Below are 23,066 nucleotides of genomic sequence, written 5' to 3' on the forward strand. Positions count from 1 at the left end.
ATGCAATCATTATTTGGATTCTGACAGAAAAAACAAATTGTAAAATTTGAGACACTTTTTGTGAAAGACAAGGAAATCTGAATGAGAACTGGATATTAGATAACACCAAGAATTACTACTTTTGTTAACTGGGGTAAGATAATGGTACTGCAATAATTTTTTTTTTTTTTTTTTACATCTTCTAGAGATAAAACTGAGATAATACTGGGTGAAAGAATGTCTGATGCTGCCACCTTCAAAATGAGGGGACAGATGAAGTAAGATTGACAACATACTGATTAACTGTTAAAGCTGGGCAATGGGTAAATGAAGGCATTTTATACTTGTATCTTCTCCACTTTCGCGACTGTTTAAAAATTTTAATAGTAATGTTCCCCAAAAAGGCGTAAGTGAAATTTTCCAAACAAACAAATATGAAATGTAGTCATGGGATAGGATTTTTTTTTAAGTAATCTGTATGCCCAAAGTGGGGCTCAAACTCAAACCTGGAGGTCAAGAGTCGCATGCTCCACCGACGGAGTCAACCAGGTGCCCCAGGATATGACTTTTTAAAAAAAAACCAAATGTCTCACATTTTTTCCTTCAATAATGAACATGCACAAAAATCATATACTTATCATATCAGTTACCAAGAAGAGCTTGATGGGAGGTTTCTTGGTCAATGTTTAATTCTCAAAATAAAAGTTTTAAGAAAACTAATTTCAGCAGAGGAAAGAAAAACCCTTTGTAAGAGGCAAGTAATATTTCACACAGGTACATAATTTGTCACTTTCACATAAAACCGTAAAATCAGTGACCTTCATAATTTTGAAACATATTCAATAAAATCATAGAGCAAACTTTAACTAAACATATATACATTATAGCAATACAATTCCAGTAAATATATCTGTATGGAGCTTACTCTGTTAAAAACAAAAGATCATATGGTTTTCAAGACTACTATAAGGTATAATTCTGGATGTGAATGATTAGAAAATTGCAGATGTGGGCAAATAAGCAATATCCAAGGTATTAAAAATTGAAAAAGAAAAAAAAAAGAAAAAGCAGTGAAAAGAAATATACAAAAATGATGCATGTGCCAAGAAAGTTGAAAAAGAGGAGTATCAGAAGAACACTAAACAATGAGTGTAAATTGGTTGATAGAGAATACATACAGAAAACCTTAATCTAAGTATTTAAAAGTTCTGACAGTAACTTCTGAGAATGATTACAACACTGAACCAACCTTGTCAAAGCAAACAAGATTCAGCTGTCCACAGATATTTATCCTTTGGGGACTGATACAGAAAATACCAATCTTTTTCAGTCTTCGTTGGGCATACACAATACCGGCTGTCATCGCAGCAGGCAGTGCAGGTGGCACCGTAATGGTAATGATATCCAGAGACTCGATAATTATTACCCCAATATCTACCTACAATTAACACAAAAATAAATGTTAGGACCACCCCCATATCAAATATTTACTAATCTAATGTGGGTATTTCTTTAGTGAAGAATCCATAAACCATTTTCAATTGTATATATAAAGGTGTATATAGTTATATTCATCAACCATTTACAATTCTTTTCCCTTTAGAGGCTGCAAAATAGGTGGCTCAGTGAACTGTCAGTGGACTGTGGAATGAAAGCTATTTTTAAAGGAAATTTTCATTTTAAGAGCTCTACATGCATCACACGCTACACACTTCAAAGTTCAATACACATTTATCAGATATTGACTCTTACTATCAGCACCGTACTATGCCCATCTCTAAAGGGGATGGAAAAGAAAATTTGACGAGGTCTCTTAGAAGTACCTTCAATTAAGTAATCACAAGTAACTTTAATGCTGTATATCCCAGAAGTTAAAAAAATGAGAGAGAGAAAATAAAGCTTTTGGTGAATATGTGGTCACCCCTCCCTTTTTTAAGTCATAAGAGAACAAGAAAAAGACCTAAACCAGAGCGGTCCAAAGAACTTTCTGCTATGATGAAAATGTTCTATATCTGTACTTGATTCTAAAATAACATCTACTAGTTTCATATGGTTAATTTAAATTAAATCAAAAGTTTAGTTCTTCATTTTCATTAGCCACATTTCAAACCCTCAGCAGCCACATGCCATCATTAAAAATCAAACCCTGTTAAATGTTTACCATTTACATACCTTATTTAAAACGCTATTGATAATAGTGTAGATAAACCCAATACCAGCCACTGCCACAAGACACAGTAGAAACAAGAAGGCATCTCTGTAGAGTTTAAAATCAGTTGGTTTGGGATATAATATAGAATGAACAAGCTGTCCTTTGGAAGTACTAAATCCTTAAAAAAAATTGAAAGAAGAAAATGAGAATTATCTCCCAAAACAGAATCTCTTTTTAAACATTCAGTAGGCATCAAATACGCTAAACCATGCAAGAAGAGATGACATGTTTTCTACCTGTTCTAACTACTACAGCTTTGACAAGTTCTCCAGTGTAGAAACGAGTTTGAATTACAGTAGTCCCACAAAACAAAGTGTGTCGTTTATGTATTTCTGGACTATAGAATTCATCTCCCATTCCTTTGATGTCCACTGAAGGATTTGGCAAATTAGTCTTTGTCACTGGAACACTCTCTCCTTTAAAAAAAAAAAACAAAAACCATAAATTAAAGCACAGAAATCAGTATCAAACACACAAACCTTGAATTGTTAAAATAACCTAAATGTTATTATACTATTTCAATAGTTACTAAGAGTTCTCATATGTGGATAACAAAGCTTACTCAATTAGCTTTCTGTCTACCAATTTCCTTGCCCAAAAATATCAAGTCTTGTCTCTCACAATAAGTCCTGAAAGTGAGTTATGAGTCAAAGTTATAATCTGGAAATGATTTTGTCAAGTTTCAGATAAAAAGACCAGGTAACTGCCACAGCCCCAGCATCTGTTCACTTATCCCCAAAAACTGAACTGGAAAGTACTCCACAACCTCAAGCACAGAGATGTGAAGAAATACTCCTAACCCCCATTATCCACACGCGCGCGCGCGCGCAAGCGCACACACACGGAAGGAAGAGAAAAGGCATCTAGGAAAGGGAGTGGAGAAAAATACGTAGTATAGTAGTTCTCTCAACAACAAACGGCCAAACTCTTTTCAACATTAAATTTTAATTCTCTGTAGCATTCACATTTCTTGTTTCAAAGGTGGCAAGTATGTGGGGATATTTGTGTGACTGTGTTTTGAGAAGACTCTTAACAGTTTAAAAACATAGCAATCACTTCTTTCCAGATTGACTCTGACAAAAAATAAAGAAAACGTGATAAAAAGGTATCAAACTCTACCTTCAGATTATGAATTTCCAAAGGGAAGTCATTTCAAAGTCTACTTCCCCCCAGTTTAAGTAAAGTATAAAATCTTTATTCCCACTTTTTACACATCAAATAGGGAAGTAAATATGCTGCCATTCTCTGCAGGCAAAAGACTTATTTCCTCTTCTCTTACTATAAAATATTTCCTCATGTCAAAAGAAGTATGTCACAAAATGTAGTGAACACCAGCATAATGATTTAGTATCACAACTGGGTATAATGCAGAATTTGGTCCCCTCAAAATGAAAAAAAAAATCTTCATTATCAATCACATTCATAACATTCATGAGTAAATATAAGCAATACAGTTTTATAGTTATAGATACAAGATAGTTTTTAAATAGTTTAATCGGTAACTATTTAGATCTTAGTATCATTAAAAACAACTGATCTGATTTTTACTCATTTACTTTACCTGTTAACATGCTTTCATTTACAATGCAAGTACCATTAATAAGAACAGCATCACAAGGCATGACTGTCCCATTCAATGGAATGACCATAACATCTCCTGGCACAAGGTCTGTAGAAAAGATCTCTTCTATTTCTGGATTTAAAGAAAGAAAAAGAGAAGTCTGAATATTCTTTAACTTGAAATAAAAATACAGTAAATAAAATATCTGCCTGAAGGTCACCTGACCTCAATACTAAGTCAGAAATATAATGTAGTTAAATAGGACAATCTCAATACATGAAAATGAAACAAATAAGATTATTATGCCTTAGGGTAACAAAGCATGGTGTTTAAGTATATCAGGCAGTTTGTCCCTGATAGGATGCCAACTACACACAGGTGATGCCAAGTCCCTTCTGACCAAACAGGCGGCTGGACTTCAATACTCAGTACAACAGCCCTCTTAGGAAACAGTAAGTCCACACATGAGATCCCCTGCAATAGGTAAATAAGCTCAGATTTCTAGAACTCCTTGGAAACAGAGAAAGCATTGAAAATTTTAGTGTATTTTCTTTTTTTATTATTATTTTATTTACTTACTTGAGAAAGAGAGCATGAATGGTGGGGGGAGGAGCAGAGGGAAAGGGAGAAGCAGGCTCCCTGCCGAGCAGGAAGCCCAACACGGGGCTCGATCCCAGGACTCCAAGATCATGATCTGAGCCGAAGGCAGACACTTAACCAATGGAGCCACCCAGGAACCCCAGTGTATTTTCTTTTTTAACAGCAATTTTTTTACACCATCCTTTTTCTCACTGGCACTATTTATAACTCATAACATTTCAATCCTTCTCAGTATTCCTAAGATAAGTCCTAATATTTTAGATCTATTTTAAATAAATTTACAAAATATACACTGCAATATTTTATCTGGTTCATTATTTCCTTAGAAATTTGTACACTGAGCTAAAATTTGTACAATTTAGCTAAAAATCTGTACAACTTAGCTAGAAATTTGTACAATTTAGCTAAACACTTTTTAAAAAGATTTTCCCAAAAGGAGGTTTTTCTTTAAGACTACCTTACATTTAGACTCTCATTCTTTCCCTCCCTTAGGTTTAATACTATGCTCAGAAAAAAGTTCTGGTAGTTGGTAAGTAAAGAGAAAACTATTATTTGTGATGTTAATCCATAGGACAAAAACTCTTTCCCTTTCTTCTCCTTTAACTAAGCTATGAGGAAACAACTTCTAAAGAATTCTAATGATATTAAGCACATACTAGGCATAATACTTTTCATTTTAAATAAACTTGACTCTTTCAAAACTTTAATGCCACTTGAAAGTCTACTCCTCTCAGGTATACCAGGAAACAAAATACCAATGACTTGTTAGACTTTACAAAGGGGTAAGGAAGGGGCGCCTGGGTGGCTTAGATGGTTAAGTGTCTGCCTTCAGCTCAGGTCATGATCTCAGGGTCCTGGGATCAAGCCCCGCATCGGGCTCCCTGCTTGGCGGGGAGCCTGCTTCTCCCTCTCCCTCTACTGTTCCCTCTGCTTGTGCTCTCTTGCTCTGTCAAATAAATAAATAAAATCTTTAAAAAAAAAACCCAAAGGGGTAAGGAAGACACGAGTTGAATGCAATGTCCTGGCATCCCCAGTGCCTTCAGCAACGGCAGATCAGTAAGAGGATGAGCACCAATAGAGAAGAGAGATACTCCCAACTAAAGCAGCAAGTGACCAGGAAGCACAGGGAAGGAAGCACCTGCAAGGCCAAACTGTGTTTATGCTCGGATATAGTGTACTGAGCCAAGAGAATGGAGACTGATTTGGTATTCTCAATCAATCAAAATGGCTATTGCCTCCAAGGCCCATGCTGTTGTGTTGTCTCTCCTTTATGTCCTTTACACCTCTTCAATACCACACCAGACAAACTAACATGTCCAAAACATTATCCTTTCCTACAATACTGCTTCTCCTCCAGCGTTCCTTATTTAATTAAATGGCACTGATGCCCATCCCTCAGGCCTGACACTGCTCTATCACCCCACATCCAATGAATTATTAAATCCTGTTCAATGCCCACATTTAAGTATCTTTCAGCCCCATCTAATTTCTCTCCATCTCCACAACCTTCACCTTGATCCATTTCATGCCTTCAACATTAATCTCCTCTAAACCCATCTGAACACAACAGCCAGAATGATTTTTGCAAAAAGGCAAACATCAGATCACTCCCCTGTTTAAAAACCCTTCAATGGCTTTCCATTGCCTTTTGGAATGAGGTCAAATTCCTTAACATGCCTTAGACGGCTGTCCATCATCTAGTTGCTGCGCCTGGCACACTGAGTTCCTTTCAGTTATTACAATGACCAAGCTCCCTCTCATTTCCAGAAGACTGGGCACTTAAAACCCTCTTCTCTCCCTCTCTCACCGCCCCCCTCACCTACCTCTTATCTGACTAATTCAACCACTTAAAAATACTTTCTCCAAGAAGCCATCTCTGACACCTACAGTAAATGAGCTCTATTATCTAAATTCCCTGACCTCTCCTAATCATAGCATTTGTCACACTTTGTTACTATGCCTTTCTAACTAGACTGAAGTTCAATGATGACAAGCACTGTGTCCATCTTGTAACCACTCCATCTCCAGAGCCAACCACAGTACCTGTCACATAGTAAGAAATAAAAATACCATTTTACAGAAATGAATCAGATAAAATCTCAGAAAGTAGTATAATCCAAATACTTATTTTTACTTCTTAAAAAATGAATGTATAGGGGTGCAAGGGCGCCTGGGTGGCTCAGTCAGTTGCGTATGACTTTGGCTCAAGTCATTATCTCGGGATCCTGGGATCCAGCCCCACATGGGGCTGCCCACTCAGCGAGTCTCTTTCCCTCTTCCTCTGCCCCTCCCCCAACTCGTGCATGCACACACGCTCTCAAATAAATAAAACCTTTAAAAAAAATGAATGTATATGTATAATATATTAGTCTTGCTTTAGTTATTAGTGCTTAATGGGTATCTTACTTGGTTTATTTTTCCAAGAGTTACCTTAAGTACTTACCTTCATTCACTCTGCAAACCGAAACTCTCACAGTACTGTGAGCTGCCACCATGTCATGCAACATAATATATTGCTGAAATAGAAAAAAAAAAAAAATGTAAAAACTAGCTAATATAAACCCACTCTTCAAGACATTAAAAAGCAAGGGTGCCATAAAATAAGGTAAGTTAATATGGTAAATGCATATTACTCTGCCATTAAAAAGGTCAAGACTAAAAGATTCAAAGATTATTCAATGATTAGCTCAAAACAAAATAAGAAGCACTTTAATGACACAGTCCTGAAAACAGTAAAATAAACCCTCCAGCATTCCAGTCTGTGATAAGCACCTACAGATCCCTATGGCCTCTAAGCAGTCAAGTGGTATTTTAACTCTAAAAAGCATCCACCTTCCCCCACCTCGAAAACAGAGGGAAAGGAATACATATGCATATAACCCAAAAGAATAACTATATTGAGTATTACTTTATACCAAGTACTATTCTACACACTTTACACTCTGCTACTACAAAATACACAGTTGTGAAAGCCATAATAAATTGGACTTACCTTCCTAATGGAATACAGAGAGCTTACAATTGACACTATAGACATAATCACAATGGCTAGAGCATAATAATAGTATTCATCAGTGCTCCACAGTACAACACTGAACAGCTGGAAAATGTAAAATGGGTTGAGAACCTAAAAAACAAGATTGTTAAGTCAAATTTATAACCATACAGATGTTCCACCTTTTCATTTAAGAAATAAACAACAAGACATTTAGAGGATAAGCTCTGTAGCTTATCTGTAGGACCCCAGGGCAACATGTACTACTGAAACAGTAGGGCAAGATGTTAGCATAGTACTTTTTTTACCACTAACCTACCAGAATTTGGCTAAATAAGCTTGATTTAAATTATTTGCATCCATTCAGTTACATACTAAACCCAATACAGACTCAGCTAGAAATAGCTAAAATGTGTGTATTTAGCTGTTCTTCATTCTGCTTTAGCAATAAAGTACATTTACTTCCAATAATTACTGGGCTACTAAAGGATATAAAATTCTTAATTAAATGGAACAAATGTTTACTTATTATGAACTCCAAATACCAATTTTCCTATAAGCCAAAGGTTCACTGGAGTCTACAGAGAAGACAAATATGAGATAATAAGTTACACTGTTTTGCATTCTCTATGGAAATAATTAAGGATTAAAACCTAAACGAGAGGGCGCCTGGACGGCTCAGTCGTTAAGCGTCTGCCTTAATTTGCCCAGGGTCCTGGGATCAGCCCACATCGGGCTCCCCTCCTCGGGGGGAAGCCTGCTTCTCCCTCTCCCACTCCCGCTGCTTGTGCTCCTGCTCTCGCTATCTCTGTCTCTGTCAAATAAATAAATAAAATCTTTAAAAAAAAAAAAAAAACCTAAATGAGAAAAAGAGATAAGGGAATCCTGGCAATGGACTTTGTTTAGCCAAATTTCATAGTATTCTATCAATTTCAGTAACTTCCCCCAAATGTCTTAAACTTGATGCTTGTATGCTTTTCAAAGCATTTTCACATATATAGTCCCCATTTTACTTCAAAATTAAACAAGATAATTTGAAAGGACTTACTCCAATTTTAAAGATAAAGGAGCAGCAGAAAGGTTTTCTAATGATCAAAGATAGTTACTGATGAAAACCAGACTTTCTAAGAATAAATATGATAAACTGTTTAAAAATTGAAGAAAAAAGACAGATGTATACATCTGTAAGATAGGGCAAGATTTACATGTGCAACATACTGAGAGTAAAAAAAAATTTACAGACAAGAAAAGCAAAACAAATAATAAGGTAATTAATAAAAAGGTAATTTAAGCCCCCAAATTATTTCTCTACCAGAGTTACTACCTTTACATTTCAATTTAAAAAAAAAAAAAAGAGTGAGGCAGAAACTAAGAAAAAGAAAACCAAGAATATCTTATCACTTAAATCATGGCTCTTTTCAAATTGACAACTCAATTGATCACAAATGTTGTCTTACCTCCTTAATTAAAAGCTTAAAAACAGAAGGCACTTTCACAGTAATTTCATTTACTCCATAAAGCAATTTTCTATAACAGGAAAACATAATAATAGTGTTACATTATATTATATAATAACAGTATAATTTAGGGATGGCATTTCATTCGATAAGGTTTAAACCACAGATTGCTCTTAAATCTGGAACTTAAACATTCATGTTTCTATATACTTGTCTTCTACAATTCAATTCTCCACCTACAGTATTTAAATCAAAGTAGTCAATACTGTATAACTACACTGTTGTTTCATTCTGCCTCATATCTCTTTGTGTGACAAGTATCTTTCCCACTAGTCTATAATAACCATGTCTGCAAACGCTTTCTTTTTCACCCTTGAACACAGCAGGAATAAAAAATTTTGAACTGCAATTAATTTTTGCAAGAGACTAAAATATATTTGAGGGGTCCTGTACTATTTTTCTAATGAGAATACCACACTAAGAATATTTCTTTCAAAAACAACTGTACATTTGACTTTTTAAAAAAGTGCTTTCAGGGCGCCTGGGTGGCTCAGTCGGTTAAGTGACTGCCTTCGGCTCAGGTCATGATCCTGGAGTCCCGGGATCAAGTCCCGCATCAGGCTCCCTGCTCAGCAGGGGGTCTGCTTCTCCCTCTGACCCTCCCCCTTCTCATGCTCTCTCTATCTCATTCTCTCTCTCAAATAAATAAATAAAATCCTTTAAAAATAAATAAATAAATAAAATTTAAAAATTAAAAAATGCTTTCAAAAACTTGTTTAAATCCTTCCAACTTAAACTCCTGGTAGTACTTTCAATATGAAAGAGTAATGAGTAATTCTTGCCTTTTATGACATATAAGTCTGAATGAATTAATTTTTTAATATCCTAACCTGTTGAAAAAGCATGCTACAGGAGTATAAAAAAACTGCCAATTTAATTTGAAAATAACATTTATTCTCAAAATATGCAACACACTGGTAGCATATTATACTGTAGCAAAGAATAACATGATAAAAAAGATTATGCATTCCAATTTACAAATACTCATTGTGGTAAATTTTTAGCTCAGGCTTACAATTCCCAATACATTTCAGAAAATCTAAGATGCTATCAATTATAAGACACTCATTATTTTATACACCATCAAGATAAAAATGCTCTCAAGTAAAGGATAACACTCCACCCAATATGACACATCCCTCCTTTAAATATGTTAAAATGTGGGAAAATGTGCACCTTAGAATTGATGAAATATGGTATATTTTCAGGGATATCACCTTCAAAATTCCAGCTTTAACATTTTAACATTTCATAATTCTTAAACTAAGAGACAGTCTTACCCAAATAAAACATCAGTAAGTTGTCAACTACTATGTCTATAATAAATACCTGTTAATATGTACAACTATATGGTAAAAGGGTGGACTATATATACTACTTTATTTAGGAATTTTGATAACAGATCTAACTTTAGTTGGATAAAAATTACCTGTAGGCATGCATCCCCTTTGTCAGTCCTGCACTATGCTTTTCATAAATTGACGTACAAGAAACACCTTCATCCAGTCCCCTAAATAAATCCAAAGTTTTTACTTTAAACAAAGTTTAAAATATCCAAATGTCTTAATGCCTCATTTTTCTATATTCCTGATTTTAAAGCGTGACTTCCTTACAAATAGAAACCCTTAACAAAAACTGAGATAATGAATGAGAATTTTTAAATCTCAAATTTCTAAGATAAACAATAATGAAAGTTCTAAGTCTCAAATGTGCCAAATTCTAAATTATCCAATGTATCTACCACATGATAAGATGGCTCTAAATACTCAAGTTTAAATAATATTATTATCCTTTAAGTCTGTACCAAAGCTGTAAGAGCTAATAATTAAACTAATAAAACTAAAGTATGACTAACTTGAGAATTCCAAACTAAAAATAAATTTTTTTTTACTTTTTATCTATATAGTTTTCCCTCTTCAATTTTTTAAGCATCATGCTAAGAAATGCTATTCACTGACTTTTCTTTCTACAAAAGCATCAATCTAAATCTGTCCCTGTTCTAATACAAATCTAGAAGAGAAGTACAGAATTTATGAGTCACAGGCATTGCCTAAAATCTGTAACAATTCTAACTGGATTCAACCAACAGATCTACTTTTCCCCCCAAAATGTCTTAATTATGCTTATTTTAACTGAGATCCTGGTCATAGAACTCTAAAGAGTCTTGTACATCACTGAACTCCAATCCTTTTCTACTTTCTTCAGTTAGAAAAACTAAGCTCCATAATTAACAGCTGTCATTGGGATAAGTTTAAATTCTGTAAGTTTCTACAGTTGGCAAACACCACATGGCAAATAGGTTTCACATTTTTTTCCCACTTTAGTTGGTAACTTCTCCAAAAGCAGCAAGGAACAGCTCCAAGTCTTTTTTTAAAAAACAAAATGGTCTGGGCGCCTGGGTGGCTCAGATGGTTAAGCGTCTGCCTTCGGCTCAGGTCATGATCCCAGGGTTCCGGGATCGAGTCCCGCATCGGGCTCCCTGCTCCTTGGGAGCCTGCTTCTCCCTCTGCCTCTCTCTCTCTCTTTGTCATGAATAAATAAATAAAATCTTTAAAAAAAAAAAAAAAATGGTCACTGGCAGTGTTCTATAAGGCAACAGTTCTTAATTAGGAATGGTCTTCAGAACTAGGCATGGAGAAATGCCTGGGGCTATTCCAGAATATTCCAATTCTTTAGTGTCTGAGGAAGAAAGTCCAGGCATGAATATTTTAAATGTTCATAAGGTGATTCTCTTTGTATTGCTAATATTAAGAATTCTTTCAGCATTCAAGTAATGATACTTAGTGTTTATAATAATCACTTTAACAATAGCAATAAAAATAGAATCCTAATTAATCTAGTGCTTACATAACTTGAAGCCTCCACAAAAAATAAAGTTTAAAGGATTCCTCCAGGGCGCCTGGGTGGCTCAGATGGTTAAGCGTCTGCCTTCGGCTCAGGGTCCTGGGATCGAGTCCCGCATCGGGCTCCCTGCTCCTTGGGAGCCTGCTTCTCTCTCTCTCTCTCTCTCTCTCTCTCTCTCTCTCTCTGTCTCTGTCTCTCATGAATAAATAAATAAAATCTTTAAAAAAAAAAAAAAAGGATTCCTCCAATTTGTCCTACTCAAGGCTTAACACATTTGACAATGTCTGAATCTTAATCCACATAGTAAAGTTAAATTTCTATTTGTCTATTACTCCATCCCTCAAGGATAAATAGATGGAACTGTCAGCAAGTTTGGAAATGAGAATTCAGATATTCTGACAGGCTATAAAGTGTACTTGAAATTCACTTTGAGATGAACCCATAAGAAAGAAAAGAACTCAGACTCAGAGTGGATTTGGAGAATCATACTGTTTCAAACTTTAAATGTAAATATTGCCAAGGTACAAGTTATAAGTAGGATTTATCTTAAAATGGTTAGTAAGTATTCAAGTAACACTAGAGAGCTGTTAATAAGTGAATAAAAGTTATGCAATAAATACCTCTGATTTTATGTAACACTACAATGAATTCTTTTTTATCTAGAACATTTTCAAGACATTCATAATATAATCCAAACAAAAGAAAAATACTTACTTTAAAAAATCAAAATTGTGAAGGGTATCATTCCAGAAGTATTTTACACTGTGGTGCGTGAAATAACGGACCTGTAGAAGACACATAAATGTTACATCAAAAAGCATTATCATCACTTGTTTATGATTAAGTTTACTAACACAGGGCACCTGGGTGGCTCAGTTGGTTAAGCGACTGCCTTCGGCTCAGGTCATGATCCTGGAGTCACAGGATCCAGTCCCATTGGGCTCCCTGCTTGGCAGGGAGTCTGCTTCTCCCTCTGACCCTCCCCCCTCTCATGCTCTCTCTCTCTCTCATTCTCTCTCTCAAATAAATAAATAAAATCTTTAAAAAAAAAAATTTTTTTTTAAAGTTTACTAACACAAATCTACTATCTATTAAAATTAAAGTGATCACTACAAATGCAATCTGTTTCTTCTAGTGTACCTCAACTGTGTTATATATAGTAATAAATATTTTATATGTATATGAATTTATCCCAAACAAAAATAACTGCATGCACAAAATTATCGCTATGATGGCATAAAATGTAACAATTCTAATGGTTTTCAAAGAAACTTTGACATTAAGATCACAATACCTGCTGTGGTTGAGTCTGTGAATATTTACTCATTTCATGCCTATTCTCTTCAGCCAAATTTTCAGTTAGATGAACAGCATGGCCATTTGAAACTTTATTAGTCACAGATTTGGAGTTCAAAAATGGGTGAGTTTCCAGAGAAAGAAAGCGAATTTTTGCACAAAACCATATTCTGAATTCATCCTTACAAGAGAGAAAGGGATAAAAAGTTAATTATGTATATTGCATAACTGCCTATATACATTTTTAATTCCCATTCGTTACATATTATTGATTTGTCTCTGAGAAAGCATCACTTCCTACTCACTAAACGTTAAACCATTTCATGAAGATGTATAAATTCTATACATGAAGATGTATAAATGCTTTCCATTGCTCACCATTTTATGACATACTTCACTAATACAATATCCCATGCAAGATCATGAGTAATTTCTTAATTTAACCATCAACATACTGAGACTAGAAATCAAAGCCTCTGAGGAAACCATCAGCACAATGAAAAGGCAACCTATTGAATGGGAGAAGATACATGCAAAAGATATATCTGATAAGGGGCTAATATCTAGAATATATAAAGAATTCATATAATTCAGTAACAACAACAAAAACCCAATTAAAAAATGGGCAGAGGATGGACTAGGCCTGTTTCCAAAGAAGACATAAAGATGGCAAAGTGAAAAAAAATGCTCAATACCATGAATCATCAGGGAAATGCAAATCAAAACCGTGAGTGAGGTATCACCTTGCATCAGTCAGAATGGCTAGTATCAAAAAAGACAAGAAATAACTAGTGTTGGTAAAGGTGTGGAGAAAAGAGAACCCTGGTACACTGTTGGTAGGAATGGAAACTGGTGCAACCACTAAGGAAAACAATATGGAGGTTCCTCAAAAAATTAAAAATAGAAATACTGAGACCCAGTAATCCACTTGCAGGTATTCACCCAAAGAAAGCAAAAATACAAATTGAGAAAGATATATGCACCCCTATGTTTACTGCAGCATGATTTACAAGAGCCAAGAATATAGGGAAGCAAGCTAAGTGCCCACTGATACATAGATAAAGAAGATGTGGTATAGGGCGCCTGGGTGGCTCAGTCGTTAAGCGTCTGCCTTCGGCTCAGGTCATGATCTCAGGGTCCTGGGATCGAGCCCCGCATCGGGCTCCCTGCTCCACGGGAAGCCTGCTTCTCCCTCTCCCCCCTGCTTGTGTTCCCTCTCTCGCTGTCTCTCTCTCTCTCAAATAAATAAATAAAATCTTAAAAAAAAAAAAAAAAGATGTGGTATATATATTTACAATGGAATACCACTCATTCACGAAAAACAATAAAATCTTGGGGCGCCTGGGTGGCTCAGTTGGTTAAGCAACTGCGTTTGGCTCGGGTCATGATCCTGGAGTCCCAGGACTAAGTCCCGCATCAGGCTCCCTGCTCAGCAGGGAGTCTGCTTCTCCCTCTGACCCTCCTCCCTCTCATGTGCTCGCGCTCTCTCTCTCTCTCTCAAATAAATAAAAACTCTCAAAAAAAAAAAAAAAAGAATAAAATCTTGCCATTTGGGACAACTGGATGGACCTAGATGGTATTATGCTAAGTGAAATAAGTCAAAAGGAAAAAGACAAATACTACAAAACAAAAACCAAAACAAATACCAAAAACAAAACAAACAAAAACAGAAACAGACTCATAAATACAGAAAACAAACTGGTAGTGTCAAAAGGGAGGGGGAAGGAGGAATGGGTGAAATAGGTGAAAGGGAAAAAAAGGTACAAACTTCCAGCATAACAGAATTAGGTCATGGGGATGAAGAGTACAGCACAGGGAATATAGTAATATAATAACTTTGAATGGTGACAGATGGTCACTACACTTACTGTGGTGAGCATTTCATAATATATATAAATGTCAAGTCATTATGTTGTCTACCTGAAACTAATATAATATTTTATGTCAACTCTACTTCAATTAAAATATATATGCAACAAAAAAAAACCCAAAACGAACTCATAGATACAGACAACAGATTAAGTGGTTGCCAGAGGTAAGGGTTGAGGGAGGGTAAAATGGGTAAAGGTCAAAAGATATAAACTTCCTGGGGATCTAACATACAGCATGGTGACTAGTTAACAATACTGTAGGGTATATTTGAAAGTTCTAAGAGAATAGATCTTAAAAGTTCTCATCACATGAAAAAAAAACTTCTGTTAACTGTGTATGGTAACAGATGTTAACTGCAGTTATTGTGGTGATTATTTTGCAATCTACACAAATACTGAATCATTATGTTGTATACCTGAAATTAATATAATGTCATATGCCAATCATACCTCAATAAAAAACAATTTCTTTAACTAAAAAAAAGGGAAAAAAATTAAAGCCTCTGATAAAATGCTTCCAATTAAGATAAAAAAAAAAAAACAGGGAAGCAGCAACATCACATAGTAGAAAGGCAGCTGGTCTAGTGAGTAACAGATCTGATACAGTCCTCAAACTTGCTGGTGACCTTGACAGACAAGCATCTAATCTCTCAGTGCATCAAGAATTATAAAAGGAAGGGGTTGATACAATCATCCTTAGGATTCTTTTATATTCTAATCACTATCACTTAGAACACAAATGCTTTTAGGATTAGTATTCCTGATTATATCCATCAGTGATATTCTCCTCATATATTATTCTGAACCAAGTGCACACAAAAGCATTATATTACTTTTTGAATAATCAGCTCCCAGTAAATACAAGGACTTACAGTAGTCCTCAGCAGCACCACTTCACAGTCTCTAATTGCAGCTCTAATACAGGTCGCCTTCACCCGCCATTCGGGCATCCAGTAGAGGAGGAGGAGGAGAAAGCCACCAGTGCAAACCACTCCTAGAGAAACTATGGCAAGCTTCCAGCGACACAAATTATAGCCATAAATCTCCTGCATGGACAGGTGATCACACAATTGAATATCAAATGATAGGAGAGGTAACTGCCAAAATTTTTTGTTTTCCCAATAAGTATTAACAGTCTTATCATATAAAAGGTAGGCTTTTTTTTTTTTAAATAAACTTTTAATTTTGGAATGATTTTAGATTTGCAGAAAGTTCTCTGTATACCCTTCCTCTGGTTTACCTCTGGTTTACTTCCTCTGCTAACTTGGTACATTTGTCAAAATCAAGAGATTGACACTGGTACATTACTATTAACTAAACCTAGTCTCTATTAGAATTTCACTAGTTTTTCCACTGTCTTATTTCTGTTCCAGGACATAAGCCATAATATAACACTGCATTTATACGAAGTAAGTTTTAACTTTTTCTCCCGAATGATTAGCTAATTGTCTCAATACCACTGTGACTGATCAATTTGACTTCTTGAGGCCAATTATTTCAATTGTTTCAGTTTACTGCACCCCCCCACCATAACCCAACAAGGGTCGCCAAATTTAGCAAATGAAAATGCAGAGGGCCTAAATTTAAATTTCCATAAAAAATTAATTTTGCTTGCCCTATGCTATATTTGGGGACATGCTTATATAAAAAAATTTATTCCTTGATTATCTGAAATTCATATTTAATGGGGTGTCATACATTATACCTGACAGCCTTATCTCCCCCCTTCTACACACAAAGAGCTGAAAAGTTGGTTTTTTTATTAAGCTGACTTTTAAACATTTTTTATAAATCAAAATTAGAAATCTTACATTTGGGATTGTATTTAAAACATTAGCTAATGTAACTTCTTAAATTATCAAATAAAAATAAAGTATACTACTCTCCTCTAAGTATTACAGTTCACAGTCAAACAGGAATTATACTAAAACCAACAAATAGAGATGTTACATAATCCCAATTAAAAAATGCAGTTGGGATGAGGAAAGCACACTGATTTAGTGTTTTGTTCTTGTTTCGTGTACTTTTCTACTTCCCTGGAATAATAAATTACAAAGATAAATTCTTCACACTTCACAAATAAGTTATAAAAACCGGTTACCATTTCATCTTCTTGACCCTGGTTGATAATCTTCCTTTCTTCTTTGTCCATATCTACAGTGGTTTGATAGGTCTTGTGCTTCAGAACAGCTGAAGACAACTGAGGGGAAAGAAGAACAATTAGGGAATTCTGTTGTATTTTAGTAGACTATATAACTTCATACTGTAAGACTTTGTTGTGATATGTGTATCAAAGTTTAACTGATAATTTAAGTACTCACTAAAGTGCTGACTGGTTTTCATTACACTTTCAATAGTGTGCTAGTTCTTCTGACACATACTATCACAAAACCTGGCATATTTCATCAATTAACTTATACTAGCAATAGCCTTGGTACAAAACAATTTAAGTTCTGCGAGAAACTACTACATAATCTTCCCTTTTCATTCCCCAGACTCAGATAACAAATCTAGTTTAACCATCTTGAAGTAAAAGTGCTTCACACAACTCAATTTATTCCTTGAAGTATAGTGAAAAGGTAAAGCACCAGCAGTGAAACCAACCCCAAAACCTCTCCATGATTATTAAATTAATCATCCAACAAATATTTACTGAGCACCTTTTACATGAATGGTAATCCCTCACCAAGAGTCAATTCCTAAAGCAGGTGTACCCTTATTAGAGATCACTCCCCCATTCTCATTCCAAGTCCACTAAGCAATCTTCTAATTGTCTGACTACCCATGATGCTTGTCTAGGAGAAAATTCATTGAGCTCATTGACAATTTTTTTTCCTGTATTAAAAAAGGAGACTGGGGGCGCCTGAGTGGCTCAGTCAGTTAAGCGGCTGCCTTTGGCTCAGGTCATGATCCCAGAGTCCTGGGATCGAGCCCCACGTCCGGCTTCTTCCTCAGCAGGGAGCCTGCCTCTTCCTCTCCCTCTGCCTGCCACTCCCCCTGCTTGTGCTCTCCCTCTCTCTATCAAATAAATAAATAAAATCTTAAAAAAAAAAAAAAAAGGAGACTGGAGGGGCACCTGGGTGACTCAGTTCGTTAAGCGTCTACCTTCAGCTCAGGTCACGATCCCAGGGTCCTGGGATCAAGCCCCACATCAGGCTCCCTGCTCAGCAGGGAGTCTGCTTTTCCCTCTGCCTCTCCCCACCCTGGCTTGTGCACTCTCTCACTCACTCTGTCTCTCTCTCTCAAATAAATAAATAAAATCTTTTTAAAAAGATACTAGCTTCAAATATTAGACATTCAGCCACACATTAAAGAGATTTGCAAAATATAAAACAATGTCAGTTTCCTTGTGATCTTTGTTGTTTTTGGAAAATAGATATTTTTCAGAAAAGTATTTAATCTGTAATAAGCTTATTACTGTTATGGTTTATTAATATTGAGTTAATATGCTTAAAGATATATCAGTTTTAATTAATATGGTATCAACAGATATAATTCACATAAACAAAAGCTCTTCAGAGGTCACAATAATTTTCAAGAATATAAAAATGTCTGAGACCAAATAACCACTGCTGTAGGCTAGGCTGATCTCTGCAGAACACAGTGGGAATATTACACCTCTCTCATTCCAGATGCCAGCCATCCTTCTACTTGTCTATCCAGTGTGTAGCACATGTCTGACACATGACAGACACTCAGAAAGTAGTTGTTGAATAAATGAAGTAAGGAAGATTTTGTGCTAAGACAGCCAAAGTTATTTAATGTTTACATGAAATGAGTTAAATAGCCAAGTAAAACCAACTGCAGAATTTTAAACAAATCCATATATGAGTACTGAAATCTCTTGATTTATATCATCAACAAAATGACCAGTAAAAAATACTGATGCTTCCTGCACCAGCACTCAAAGCTTCTGTACCTTCTGGTAGCCCTGGAGATGGGGATCAGGGCTGAGTGGCATTTCTACAGAAATAAAACACAAAACTTTGCTTACATATACGTGTGTGTGTGTGTGTGTAATATGTAAGTTATGTTACATATATTACATATATTAGTATTATATGTAACATATCTCTCACACACACGCACACACACACACGCCATCTTGGAAATGAAGTCTTACAGGTATCTGGTCCAACATCTCCAAAACAAGCCACATCATCATACAAAACCCTGTGAGGAATTTAGTAAAAACTGCTTCTCAGTCTAGGGTAGTATTACAGCTATGAAGCATATTACTGGAGTCATTCCACCATGGTAAGCCTGATTCATCAAATCAATATGACTTGAGGTGTCAGTTATTCTCAAGGGCCATAACCTACTGCTATAGACTACTGGGAAAATGGGCAAGCCCAACCTCTTTCCCTGCAGAAAAGATCAGCTATTGTTGACTGAGTCTGGGGAGACACCAAAGTAGGCAGGTCTGCAAGGCAGATTATCAGTAAAGAGATCTGTACAGAGAAAGAACATCGAAAATACCCAAGATGGTCCCCCTCAAGTCTTCAGCTGAGTACTGATCAGCGCACATGTGTGAGGAAACTATTGAAGGCCAGAGAAAGCACCAACCAAAAGGATTAAGAGGAAAAACTCATCAGGGCTTACACAGAGCTGAGAAGAATGCCTGTTCCTACCAACCCACAGTGGAAAACCTCATTAATCACAAGGATTCAGGAAGAGCACTCAGAGGGGTATTGCTTCAGTAGTGGGATCAAATTAGCCCTAAACTAAAAGCTACTCTGGTCCTACCTAACAAAACTCTTAAGACATGAAATAACAGGGGTGCCTGGGTGGCTCTGTAGGTTAAGCAGCTGCCTCTGGCTCAGGTCACGATCCCAGGGTTCTGGGATCCAGTCCTGTGTCGGGCTCCCTGCTCCATGGGGGATCTGCTTCTCGCTCTCCTTTTGCCTCTCCCCCAGAATGTGTGCTCCCTCTCCTCTCAAATAAATAAAATCTTTTTTTTTTTTAAGATTTTATTAATTTGTCAGAGGGCGGGGAAGCACAACCAGGGGGAGTGGGAGGGCAGAGGGAGAAGCAGGCTCCCTGCTGAGCAAGGAGACCGATGCGGGACTCAATCCTAGGACCCTGGGATCATGACCTGAGCCGAAGGCAGATGCTTAACCAACTGAGCCACCCAGGTGTCCCAATAAATAAAATCTTTAAAAAAAAAAAAAAATGAAATAATAAATTGTTCCCAAATAACAGCTTCACAAAATAAAGCTCAAGGAATTTATAAGAACACAAAATATCTAGTCCCAATTAAGGAACAATATCTGACATCCAATTAAAACTTAAAAGGTACGCAAAGAAAACCCAAAATGAGAAAAATTAATCAGTAGAAAAAGACCAAAAAATGACACAAATAATAGAACTGGTAAACAAGGACATTAAAACAGCTGTTCTGGGGCACCTGGGTGGCTCAGTTGGTTAAGCGACTGCCTTCGGCTCAGGTCATGATCCTGGAGTCCCAGGATCAAGTCCCACATCCGGCTCCCTGCTCAGCAGGGAGTCTGCTTCTCCCTCTGACCCTACCCACTCTCATGTGCTCTCTCTCTCATTCTCTCTCTCAAATAAATAAATAAAATCTTAAAAAAAAAAAAAAAAGCTGTTGTAACTGTAGTCCATATGTTCAAAAAGCAAGAGGAACGACTGAACACATTAAGTACAGACATGAAAGATATAAAAAAAACCAACTTGACTATAAAAGTACAGTATCTGAGAAGAAAAATTTACTAGATGAGATTAACAGCAGATTAAATATGGCAGAAGAAAAATTAATGAACCTGAAGACAAAATAATAGAAATATTCAAAATGAAAAATGAACAGAAAAAAAGACTAGGGGGAGAAAAGCACATAACAACATCAGTACACCATGAGACAACTTCAAGCACCCTAATATACATGTAAGGTAGGAAGGACCAAAAATATGTGATGATATAATGGCCAAAATTTTTCCAAATAAGATGAAAAACTATAAGCCTACAGATCCAAAGCATCCAATACTAAGCAAATGAACAATGAAAAATTACACCAAGGCATGTCATTATCAAACTGCTCAAAAGCAGTGATGAGGGGTGCCTAGGTGGCTCAATCGGTTACGCATCTGCCTTTGGCTCAGGTCATGATCCCAGAGTCCTGGGATGGAGTTCCACGCTGGGCTCTCTGCTCAGCAGCGAGCCTGCTTCTCCCTCTCCCTCTGCTTGCAGTTCCCCCTGCTTGTGCTCTCTCTGTCAAATAAATAAAATCTTTCAAAAAAAAAAAAAAAAAGAGCAGTGATGAAAAATATCTTAAAAGGATCCAGAGGAAAATGATGTGTTACATATACAAACGAAGATAGATAAGAATGACATCAGATTTCTTGCTAAAAATAATGCAGGTGAGAACAGCTGAGCAACATCTTTGAAGTACTGAGAAAAAAATATTCAGAGAATTCTATACCCAGCAAAAATATCTTCCAAAATCAAAGGTGGAATAAAGACTTTTTTAGACACAAAACCTGAAAAAAATCATCATGAGCAAACCTACACCATTAAAAAAAAAAATGTTAAAGGAAGTCCTCAGGTAGAAAAATGGAAATGGAAATATGGATCTCCACGAAGGAATGAAAAGCATCAGACATGGTATATATGTGGGTAAATATACATAACAATAGTACAAACAGCAGGAAGAAATGGAACTATACTCTTTTAAGGTTCTTATACTATATGTGAATGAGTTTAGTATTACTTGCAGGTAAACTTTAGTAAGTTAGAGATGTACACTATTAACTCTAAAGTAACCATTCAAATAAAACAGAGTCACAATTTAAAAAATCAACAAAGATGATTAAATGGAACCATAAAAAATACTAAACTGATGTAACAGGCGAAAAAAAAAAGGAGGAAAATGGAAACTAGAGATGAGACAAAGAGAAAACAAATAGCAAGATGGCTGATTTAAACCTAACAATATCAATAATCACATTAAATATGAACGGTCTAAACAGTAATTAAAAGGCAGAGATTGTGGTTTTATTTTTCAAAAGCAAGGCTGCAGGGGCACCTGGGTGGCTCAGTTGGTTAAGTGTCTGACTCTTGATTTCAGCTCAGGTCATGATCTCAAGGTCATAAGATTCAGCCCTGCTTTGGGCTCCATGCTCATTAGGGAGTCTGCTTGAGATTCTCTCCCTTTCCCTTTGCCCCCCCTCTGCTCTCTCTCTCTAAAATAATAAATAAAATCTTTAAAAAAAAAAAAAGGTAAGGCTACAATTACATGTTGCCCATAAGGAATGCAACCTAAAATAAAGGCACAGTAGGCTAAATGTTAAAACAAAATATACCATGCAAGTACTATTCAAATTAAAGCTGGAATAACTGTACTAATATCAGGCAAAATAGATTTCAAAGCAAAGAATATTACCAGGGATTTAAAAAAAAAAAAAGAATATTACCAGGGATAAAGTCATTTCATAAAGACAAAGGGGTCAACTGATAGACATAAAACAATAATCCTACACATGTCTATATTTAACAGATCTTCAAAATACACAAAGGACATAGAAGATCTGAACATTATCAATCAAATTGGTCCCAATTGATATTTACAGAACACTCTATTCAACTGCAGCAAAATATACATTCTTTTAACATGTGCACAGAACATTTACCAAGAAAGACCACATTCCGGGGCATAAAACAGATTCAAGTCATATAAAGTTAAGTTCTAAAAACAATGGAATTAAATTAGAAACCAGTAACAAAAAGATAAGTAGAAAAGCCTTAATATCTGGAAACAAAATACACTTCTAAAAAAATCCATGAGTCAGAAATCAACAGGGAAATTATGAAATATTCTGAACCGAATAAAAAATGAAGATATATCAAAATTTGTGGGATGCAGCTAAAACAGTATTTAGAAATTATTTATAGCACTAAATTCCAAAATCTGAAGAAATGCCTAAAATCGTGACCTCAGCATTAACCTTAAGAAAGTGGAAAAAGAACAGCAAATTACACCCACAGTAAGCCCCAAAGAGAAATTCACAGTAGACATCAATAAAATAAAAAACAGTAAAATGGAGTAAAATCAATGAAACCAAAGGCTGGTTTTTTTTTTGAGATCAACAAAAGTGATTATTTCTAGTCAGATTCAAAGTGTGGGGTGGGGGGGAGAAGGCACAGATTACCAATATCAGGAATAAGAGAGGAGACATTA

At 35.8% G+C, this 23,066-nt stretch overlaps 1 protein-coding gene across 4 annotated transcripts in view; it reads right to left on the reverse strand.

Annotated features, from left to right (window-relative positions):
• Positions 1-23,066, reverse strand: part of ATP13A3 (ATPase 13A3) — a 94,798-nt gene that overhangs the window by 51,326 nt on the left and 20,406 nt on the right. For 3 of the 4 annotated variants that reach the window (XM_034999847.1, XM_034999845.1, XM_034999846.1), the window contains 12 exons: positions 16,977-17,075; positions 15,748-15,921; positions 13,003-13,185; positions 12,423-12,493; positions 10,294-10,374; positions 8,805-8,874; positions 7,345-7,479; positions 6,796-6,868; positions 3,753-3,884; positions 2,428-2,607; positions 2,152-2,309; positions 1,229-1,417 (listed from right to left, as the gene is read on the reverse strand). In XM_034999847.1, the coding sequence (XP_034855738.1) occupies positions 1,229-1,417; positions 2,152-2,309; positions 2,428-2,607; positions 3,753-3,884; positions 6,796-6,868; positions 7,345-7,479; positions 8,805-8,874; positions 10,294-10,374; positions 12,423-12,493; positions 13,003-13,185; positions 15,748-15,921; positions 16,977-17,027 (1,497 nt within the window). In that variant the 5' untranslated portion in view covers positions 17,028-17,075. The remainder of the gene's footprint in view (positions 1-1,228; positions 1,418-2,151; positions 2,310-2,427; positions 2,608-3,752; positions 3,885-6,795; positions 6,869-7,344; positions 7,480-8,804; positions 8,875-10,293; positions 10,375-12,422; positions 12,494-13,002; positions 13,186-15,747; positions 15,922-16,976; positions 17,076-23,066) is intronic. The other variant, XM_034999848.1, reaches the window with a different exon arrangement.

Source organism: Mirounga leonina, unplaced genomic scaffold (genome assembly GCF_011800145.1).
Source record: "Mirounga leonina isolate KUSES-001 unplaced genomic scaffold, KU_Mleo_1.0 Mir_115, whole genome shotgun sequence".
NCBI classification, from domain to species: domain Eukaryota; kingdom Metazoa; phylum Chordata; class Mammalia; order Carnivora; family Phocidae; genus Mirounga; species Mirounga leonina.